The sequence below is a fragment of the Chaetodon auriga genome, chromosome 7 (assembly GCF_051107435.1).
Source record: "Chaetodon auriga isolate fChaAug3 chromosome 7, fChaAug3.hap1, whole genome shotgun sequence".
In the NCBI taxonomy this organism is placed as follows: domain Eukaryota; kingdom Metazoa; phylum Chordata; class Actinopteri; order Chaetodontiformes; family Chaetodontidae; genus Chaetodon; species Chaetodon auriga.
Genome location: NC_135080.1, coordinates 17437533 through 17447171, shown reverse-complemented (window position 1 = coordinate 17447171; position 9639 = coordinate 17437533). Strand labels below are relative to the sequence as shown.

General features: G+C 44.0%; 1 protein-coding gene across 1 annotated transcript; it reads left to right on the top strand.

Annotated features, from left to right (window-relative positions):
• The first annotated feature begins 335 nt into the window (after window positions 1-335).
• Window positions 336-9547, top strand: npat (nuclear protein, ataxia-telangiectasia locus). The gene is made up of 17 exons (XM_076735751.1): window positions 336-532; window positions 748-866; window positions 972-1032; window positions 1122-1194; window positions 1319-1359; window positions 2276-2512; window positions 2944-3019; window positions 3424-3547; window positions 3686-3777; window positions 3897-3978; window positions 4068-4164; window positions 4278-4394; window positions 4541-5905; window positions 6147-6247; window positions 6760-6853; window positions 6987-8317; window positions 9051-9547. Exons 1-17 carry the CDS (start codon window positions 496-498, stop codon window positions 9129-9131), a joined length of 4128 nt encoding a protein of 1375 aa, XP_076591866.1. The 5' UTR covers window positions 336-495; the 3' UTR covers window positions 9132-9547.
• The last annotated feature ends 92 nt before the right edge of the window (window positions 9548-9639 follow it).

Sequence of the window (9639 nt, the reverse complement as noted above, 5' to 3'; positions counted from 1 at the left end):
TAACAAACACGCGAACGCAGACGTGCACTACGCAGGAAATTCCCGCCCCAGCAGCAGCCGTGAATGGGTTACGTCACTTCCTTGTCGTGGTTGGAACCGGCTGGAATCGAGTATGACATGTAGCTCTCGCGCCAGCTTTAAAAATAAACGTATTGTTTTGTCAGGTGCGATATTATTAAAGCGATAAATGTGTGTAGAAGTCATGTTCGATCTATTACTCTGACATATCTATGTAAAGCAGCCTGTGGGGAGTCTTGGGGCCGGACGTGTCGGATTGGACTACAACTACCGAAAGTCCAATAGGAATACGACCTTGAAACTTCCGGGTTAGGCTTGCTTGAGTTCCCCGCCTTTTGAGTAAGCAGCAGTGTCCTCCGAGCGTCGCCTTCACAATAATACCGTTGACGGATTTTAAATTTGTTAGCGGGGAGACTTTTCCTGAACATGTAGTAAACTCTAACCCACAACGCACTTTATATTAACCAACAGGCTGCAATGCTGTTACCGTCGGACGTCGCTCGGCTTGTTTTGGGTGAGTCCGGTGTTATCTGGTGAAGCGAAGCTATGGCTGTGGCGTTAGCCAGCAAAGATACTTACAGCCATAAACAGCTCCAGGGCTTACGGTCATTAACCGTTTACTAACCAACGGCCAAAATGGCGTGAGTGAGGGCTAACAAGCTGTCTACCTTTTGAGTCTTTGTACTGCTGTTTCTCTCTAACTGGATGTCGGTGATCGTCCTTCCCCAGGATACCTTCAAGAAGAGGGACTGTCCTCAACGAGCCAAGCTTTCATTCACGAGAGCCCGAACCTGAAGGAGTACGCCGACCACACCACAGGAGATGGGACCATCCCTGCCTGTTTGTTTGTAAGTGTGTCTTTATGTCCCTGTCTCGAGCTGTTAGGTGACTGTCATGCTCATAAAGGTACAAACTGCTTCTATGATTCATTGTCCCTTTTCCCCCGCACACAGTCTGTCTTTGGTAAAGGCCTGACAACCATCTTAAACGAGTATGTGGCCACTAAAACAAAAGGTAAGATCATCTGACATCGTGCCATTCGTAATTGCTCTTATTCGCGTGTCACGCTTGTGTTGTCCATAACTCATCAATATCTTCAACAGAGTCCTGTCATGAGGTACCTGCCGTGATGACTTCATTGTGGAAAAAGCTGGATTTTACACTCAACCAGATAAAGTAATGAGCTTCAGGTTTCATTGAAACCGCTGCAACTCTTTTTAGATGAAACTGAGTACAATCCTGAATCTCAGTTGGATCTTCATCACTGATATCGCTCCTTTATTCTTCTGTCTTTCCTTAGATCATTGCAGAACTCTCCCAATACATCAGCATGTCAAAGAAGTAAGTCCAATATTCTGTAACATCCTTGCCAGCCAAAGGTACATTACTAGTACATAAACACGTATTGCGGTGTTTCCCATTGGGATGCAAAATATTGGATTTTTGCCGATATCCTCATATTTTCCCACTCATTTTGGCCGATTGCCGATATGTGCACATATTTTTTACCGAGCCTCTCCTGTAGTGGAATTAACATAATATTATGCTTACTCTTCTCATGATGGCTCGCTAGAAGATGCAGACATAAAATACAATGCTTTTTAAAATGTGCTCCTTCACTGAGCAAAGGAAACTACTGCTGACAAGCTTTTTGTCAGAGTGCCTGTTTCTCTTTGCTCTTCACAAATTCGTCGTACTGATCAGGATGGCAGCAGTTAAATTTGTAGTGTTGAGGGAATGTGATTTGGCTCCTCTTCGCATGACCAGCTCTGAACAATGATTGCAACAGACACACTGACATAGCATATACAAAATTCATGCGTCATCTTATTGTCCCGCCAAATCGGCACTAATGTTCATTTTCGAGCCAATGGAGCATTTTAAAGCCTTCATTGGCTGATGCCAGTGACGTGCTGCTGTTACTGTGCATTTGTGATTTGACCCAGTGATTGAAGATTTTTGTATTATGATTTCTATCCTTCAAATGTATATGTGGGAATGAAAGTTTCAAATAATTGTAGCTTCTGTTGGGATGATGCTTTTATGTGTAGCTATACATATTGGAAAAATCTGATTGCCTGAAAAATGGCTTCTTTAGTGAGAATCTTACTGTGCAGTGTTGAATATTGTGTGAGCAGATTATCAGCACTGCACACTCTTAGCACAGTGGTCAAACCATGATTTAAGTTGCCTGAGTCACATGGTTGTTCAGATTTTAGAAATAGCCTTTTTATTTACCCCCCTCTGTCCATTCCAGCTCGTTCACGCATTGGAGTGGCAAACATGGCTCGACAGCGGGTCTTGACCGTGGCTTCGGCTGGTGCTGTTGTCTGCTCATCGGTCTCTGAAACGAGCGCCGTCATCAGCCCTGCACACATCTCCCATGGCATGCTGGGCCACTCCACCCCTGTGAGCTACACCGCCCCGCACACCCGACCAGCTGCTGGCATTGAAACACACCAGCAGATCCACGATGTCAGACTAAATACGCCCAGTCAGTATCATAACACATGGAGTGCTCTGTATATATGTTATTGTAGAGTAGACAGTTTGGAAGGCCTTGGTTTTGTTTTCACTTTCTAAAAATAGCTGTTGGTTGTGCTGTTCTGTTCTGACAAACGGTAGAATTGCTGATTTGATACAGCAGAAATGTTGAAATAAACCGTGCCATGTCAGCTATTTTCTCTGAGCAAAACTCAGTGTTAATGTGCAAAGACGATCAAATCAAACAGCTGCTTGTGTATTTTTGATGATGGCTTGAAAAAGTTTCCCCACTGAAGCCCGCAGCTTTCTTCATTTTGTGTAGTCCTTTCAAAGATTCCAGCAAAACTTTAGAGACCCTTGTATTTTGACATGCTTGCAAGCAATCATCAATCACAAAAAATTAGCTCTTGTATAATGTGTGACATCATGTGTCCATTCCAGGGGATTCGCCTGCACAGATAATTATCTCAGAACATCGGCTAAATCCAGGCCCATTGTCTCCTGGACGACGGAAATGGTAAAGATGATTATTGTTACTAAATTACAGTTACTGCTAACAACCCATTAATGAGGCAGCACTGAAAACCGACTCTGTCCTGCTAACCCACAGTAACTTGAAAATGCTGCTTTTCCCACACAGAGCTGAGGTGCTTAAGTAGAATTTCATAAACGGACATTTTGACATGTAAAAAATTGTCATGAAATTAGCGATTATTAATGAAGGGTTGTTATTTGATGTGTGAGTAGTTAGGTGAAGCTTAATGTTTGATTGTGTTTGATGTCAGAGATGTGTTGATTTATATATTAAGGCTTTAGTTAATGGTGTTTTGTATGAGGTTGCACTTTGTCGTGCTTATATTGTTTTGTCTGTGCCTCGTGCATGTTGGCTGCCAATACTCTAATCTTTTTTGCTGCCTTCAGGGACACCCCCAGGAAGAGAGGTGGAGCTGTGAGTGGGTCCAGTGGCCCTGGCAGATGTGCCACGACTGCCAGTAGCCTGAATGCAGAACCCCAACCTGAGGAGGCAGTCGACGAGAACTTTCCCGTAAGTAGATCTGTATGTTTGGAGTTAGGTTTTCAAGGGTGGAAGGTCTGAAAGGATCCGTTGTCTCCCAGACCTGAGAATAGTATCTGAAGTAATCATTTTCAGCACTACAGCTTCACTTCATGCTAATCTCCACAGCAACTTGTGATACAAAATGCACGTGACAAGATATTGGGTGACCGGTCGTTACAAGAGAAGCTTGCTGAAAACATCAACAAAATCCTCGCCAGGTAAGTGTTGACTTTGAACTCTGCACTGGCTCTCTGTGTATCTGTTGAGTTGTGATGTGACAACAAGCATGTTATAACACCGCTGTACTATTTTTTCCTCTGCTTCATCTCTATATCAGTGACCCAGTGCCCCAAACATCAAAGACCACTTCAAGTGCAGTGGAGGCAGACCAGTCTATAGATGAGATCCTCGGATTACAGGTGCTGAAAAAATAATATACTAATATTACACAATATTACACAATTGTTTTCCCTGTGTCATAATTTCTAACGTGTATCATTCGATACAGGGAGAAATCCACATGAGTGATGATGCAATCCATGATATTTTGGAGCAAACGGAGTCTGACCCGGCTTTTCAGGCCCTCTATGACCTCTTCGATTACAGTAACTATGACCCGCTTTGCTATTATTTGATTTGTTGTGCAGAACTCTGAATCACAGTTGTTCCTCAATTGACAACCATTTCATAACAGACTTTTTATAATGTGTGTTTGAAGACAAAACCAGATTCATTGATGGAGAACCAGGGGATGGAGATATTGGCAGTAATCCAGAAGAGGGTGATGCTGCTGGACCTTCACCTGCAGTCAGACCCCTTCTGAGTGATGATCCAGGTATTCTTACAATGTGCTATTGGGCTCTGATGAGAAGAAAAGACAGGTGTCACCTTTGATTATCTTCTGAAGAGACATACTGGTAGTTTTAATGGATACAAAGGTATTTACAGATTAATCATGAGATCTTCTGTTTTATTTGTCAGGTGCTACACACAGAGATGCCGCTGCTTCAGATGTAGCACCAGTGACAGTGAAGACGAGAACTGGACAAGAGCGTAAAACCAGAAAATCTACAACCACCACCACCTTGTTGAAGAAGAAAGTCCTTGGCCCCTGTGGCAAAGCATCGAGAATTGAAAACAGTTCAGCCAGATTGTTAGTGAGTCATGGGGAGCACCGAGGTGCCTCGTCTGCTGCAGTGGACTCGAACAGAAAAGACAAGGCCTCACTCTTCAACAACAATGTTTTTGTAACACCAATGGATATTACTGAACCGTTGAATACACCCACCCTTCCTTTAAACAGTATGGCAGCTCTGGAGTCTGCTTTAAAGTACAGCACCTCCACCACAACGACCATCGGCGATTCAGCCACAGTTCCCTCATCAGGAGCCTCTGCTGCATTTGCTGGGCCAGACGTGATACCAGCCTCTGACATGGACAAAAAACAGGAGAATAAACAGACACAAGGATCTAAAGAACAACTTGCTATAGCCCCCTTAGCTCTCAATCAACCTACGTTTTTGGCTCCTGTACAAGTTGAACTGAACAATACTCCAACACTGACTGCAGATCTACCTCATATGTCACTTTCAAGCAGTGTAGGAAACACTCAACCAGTGTTTACTCTGTCAGTAACACCCGAATCTGCCTCTTCCACGACTGCTTCCACTGCGGCACCATTCACAGCAACATCTGGCTCGCCCACATCTGCCTCTACCTCTGCGACACTTACGGCTACACCTGTCTCATCGACACCCACCTCACCCATATCCTCCTCCTCTTGTGCCCCAGTTGGTGCAACACCTGATCCTCCATCCACTAGCCACACCACCCCAAGCAAGGCCACTGCTGACCCCAATATAGTTTCTTTGAAGATTATTATCAGTGATAACCAGGAGGAGGAATCCTCCAGTGACCCTGCCCCTCAGGCAATTTCTAGCATTTCCAGAGACAAGATCCCCACCATATATCTCTCCTCTCCAGCTAAGTCCCCTGGAGGCCCCGGCACACCAAAGGCTAATTTGGATGAGGCAGCACAGGCAGTTAGTGGCTTGCAAAGCTCTGAGGTGCATGCTAGTCCTCTCGGCTGTAAGGCCGGGGCTGTAGTAGCATCCCCATTAACAGGGGCATCACAGCTCCAGCAAAACTACATCATTCAACTACCCCTGGACACCACCACCCCTGCTGTCCAAGCAGCTACTGCCAGCTATTTCCTTGTGACTGAACCTCCAACTACAGATACTCAAACCAGGCAGGTGCTACTGTCCACTGGTGTCTCTAAGGGACAGCCTTTGCCTAACCAGTATGGGGTCACCACACCAACTCACGCTCAAGGCTTCTCCACAGGTAAGAGGAAAATGCCCAGTTAAAGAATGGGATGCATTTAACTTGAGTAAACACAGCAGAAATTATTTCTACTGTAATTTTTTGAATATAGCAACACATTTGTCATACCTCAAGTATTTTCTACTTCCAAACCAAGATTTGTTTTCTTGTTCCAGGGCAAAAAGTGTCCACAGGTTTATAGCAATGAAGGGTAGTCCACTCCACATCGCATTACCAAAAAATCTGTGTTCTTTATGTGCAGGGTCAACACTCATCTTACCATCACCTCTTAAGTCTATGATGCTTCCTGTTTCTGTTGTGGGGCAGAATACTGTGGGGAAGGTCCAGATGGTGTCCAATCAGGTAACAGAACTTTATCTGCAGTTGTCGGTCAAAGGGTATTATTTCCTTTCCAACAATTTTCACCAGAATAATAAAATTCCTGATCATTCTGGTGAGTCTCCACCTCCACTGAAAGTGTTGGTGCATGACAAAGTGTCTTGAGATCTAATGGGATTCATTATTCAGAGAACCCTGTCATTCTGGAGAACTTTGTGAGCTTTCCTCGAACACCACATTAAGAGCAAATTGTCACCTCAGTCGAAAGTAATGACAGTATTTATGAAATTTGGTTTCCAAAAGAATAAATCCAAATGTTGTTATTTGACCCTCATGTGCCCCTCAGACATCACATTATTTATAGTACTGCTATTGTTAGTAGCAAAATTGTGAGAATATTTTTTAATTCACCCAAGACTTTTGAATTAGGTCATGTGTGGTGTAATGAGCATTACTACCTAAAGGGGCCCCCATTGGCCGGAAACTTTTGGCCATGTCTAACACAATAAAACTAATCAACATTGTTTCATTTTCAGCTTGTTGCCATACCAAACACAGTACCAGTAGCACAGTCAGAAACGGTCAAGCCCAAATCTCCCACAATGGCAATCAAATGGTCTACAACTGCTGGTAAGTTACAGATTGAACCGGAGCGGTGCTCCCAGATAGCTAGATAGATACATAATGAATAATATCCTTATATTATGTGTTACCAAAGGATGTCACTGCCGTACTACTCTGACCATATTTCTCTGAATTCCAGGCGCTGAGCAACAGCTTACCAGCAAGTCAGTTCAACCTAAATCGACTGAAAACGCAGGCCAGCAGGATTCAGCAAAGGGTCCTCGACATAGGAGAATTTTATGTTTTGACGCCTCTTCAGAAGTTGAACCACAAACTGCTAAAACAACAGGAACCACCTCACCTCCAACTACAAATACTGTGACATCACAAACTGTCCAGCAGACTGAGAAAGATAATACACAGCTGGTTACTCGAACGAAGCCTGCTATCTTGGGTGGAAACAAGCCCAAGAGGAGGGTACAGACTGTCAGATGCTCAGCAGATCCCCAGACTGATGGAGGCTTTGTGAGGGAGGCAGAGAAGCCCATGCCTCCACAACAGCACCAGAAAGATCCTGTTAAAAGGAACTCTCGCAAACAAGATCATAGCATCCAGAACCAAGAGCCTGCAAGGGCAAGTGCCAGCAGGGTTGATGCCTCAAAACCTGAGACCTTGAAAAAATCCGAATCGGGCAAGAAATCCAAATCTACGGACAGGAAGCACAGTAATGATAAGGATGGTGATGGAGCAAAAGCTAAGGACTCTCATAGTTCCAACTCATTGTCCTCTGATTCTGCACTGAAATCAGGAACTAGAAAGGAGAAAGAGGAGACCAGCAGGAAAGAACTCGCAGAAAAAACTCCTGCCAAGTCATGTGAGGGGCGAGCAGAAAAGAGGACGCCCTCTCAGGAGATGCCGAGTGTGACGGCTAACAAGGAGAATGAAATTAAAGGGAGTATGCAAGAACAGCAGTTAACCCCTTCATCCTCAGCATCAAGAGACTTCAGCCCTCCAGCTAGCACCCAGCCTACATCTAATCCTCAGTCCCAGACTACAAAAACCCCCTCAAAGACCATCTCTCTGGTCAAACAGGCAGCTGTGATGCTGCATGACATCCATGGCCTCAACTCTCCTTCCACCCCAGTCAAGAGACCCGGAGCAGATGCTGGTCTTTCCCGAATCTCTGCATCTGGATGTAACAAAGAGGAGCCCCCTGACTGTCCCAGGACTCCTTCCCGACAGAAGAAGGGTAAAGACGGAGAGGGGACTCCCAAGCATCTAATGCCTCCCAACACCCCGGATGTCCCCTCCTGCAGTCCAGCCAGTGAGGCTGGCAGTGAAAACAGCATTAACATGGCTGCTCACACACTCATGATTCTTTCTCGCGCTGCTATTGCCAGGACAGGCACTCCACTCAAGGACAGTTTGCGTCAGGAGGGAGTGGGAGAAAAGTTGCCCACAAGCTCAAAGAACTCCAAGAAACGCAAACCGTCCTCTCCCACAAGCAGCCCGCCTCCGAAGAAAGACCGGGTGAGTACAAGACAAGGATTTGCCATTCAGTAGGCATGTGTTAAAAATCTATTAAGTTGTTAAAACTGTCACTGTTTTCTGTAATTAATTGTGACTTCAGCAATATTCAGTCAGCACACCTGGCAGCAGTTAGATGTAGGGCAGCAATGAATGATTATTTTGTATTCTTTTTCAGTTAATTTAAAAAAGCTCAAGATGCTGTTTTTAATATTTTGTCTAAAACCCAAAGATACTAAATTCATCATCAAGTATGACAAAATAAACCTGCAAATCTTTGCATTTGAATATCCAGAACAGGGGGAACCTTTTGACTGAAAAGTGAGTGCACGCTTAACCAATTATCAGCATAGTTGCAGGCTAATTTTGCATCAATCAACATAATGAGCACTACTTGGATGTCTTGCTGGTGTAGCTGTAATTAGAAACAGACAGTCCTTTCAACTCCCACAGCTTTACAAGACTACCAACATGCTCTGGCTCCCTCAAGCGTTCTAATGATTGGCTACAAGCATTTGACTCTTGACTCTGCCCATAAAACCACCCCAGAAGTTGGGTTTTATCAGCAGAACTGCATTTTGGTGTCAATACTTTTCATTTAGATGATAATGAGGTGTTTATGCAGAGGTTGCACGTTTGACAAATGAAGTAGATTAATTCATCACTGCCAGTAAATGAAGGAGAGTTTTGTATATTTTTTCCCCATTTCATTCTGACTTCTGGTTCAAATCTGCAGGAAAAGAAGAAGCTTGTTGATTGCTTTCCCCATGACTTAGATGTGGATAAGTTCCTGTCTTCGCTTCACTATGATGAGTGAAACCGGACACACCAACGGGAAAGGACTACCACATTGCTACCTGCTTAGGTTACTATCCAGGAATAGAACAAGCCATCTGCTAAACCAGTGCCTAAGGTTCCTATTAGTAACTTTGCCTGAGACCTTATAAGCTGTAATGTCTTCTTCAGCCAATGAGGGACTTTGATTTGATTGTCTCGTTTCCAGTGTGGGTGATCTGCAAAAAATCCTGTTAGATGCCGCAGCAGTAGGGCAACCATGGCACTTTGTTGTATTTTTTTATTCTCATGCTCACTTCTGATTTAGGTTATTGTGTAAAAAAATAGGTTTTAGAATATGTACAAGCTCTCATTGATTGAAGCCCGGTTAATTGAATTGTTTGTTTGTTTTTTCACTCTGCTGTTCAGCCGTGCATATTCAGGTTTAATTCAGTGTTGAAATAAAACAAAGAAACAGTCTTGTGTGTTTTTGCTCATTGTACACACATTGAACCAGTTCCAATATACATCTTAAAATACAGGCTTCATTT

What these genes read in the sequence shown, in the direction of transcription:
- npat (XM_076735751.1), top strand. Translation starts at nt 496, where the DNA reads ATGCTGTTACCGTCGGACGTCGCTCGGCTTGTTTTGG. An exon ending in CCATCCCTGCCTGTTTGTTT is followed by an intron (nt 867 to 971) that starts GTAAGTGTGTCT and finishes CCCCGCACACAG; the next exon opens with TCTGTCTTTGGTAAAGGCCT. An exon ending in CTATGACCTCTTCGATTACA is followed by an intron (nt 4,165 to 4,277) that starts GTAACTATGACC and finishes GTGTGTTTGAAG; the next exon opens with ACAAAACCAGATTCATTGAT.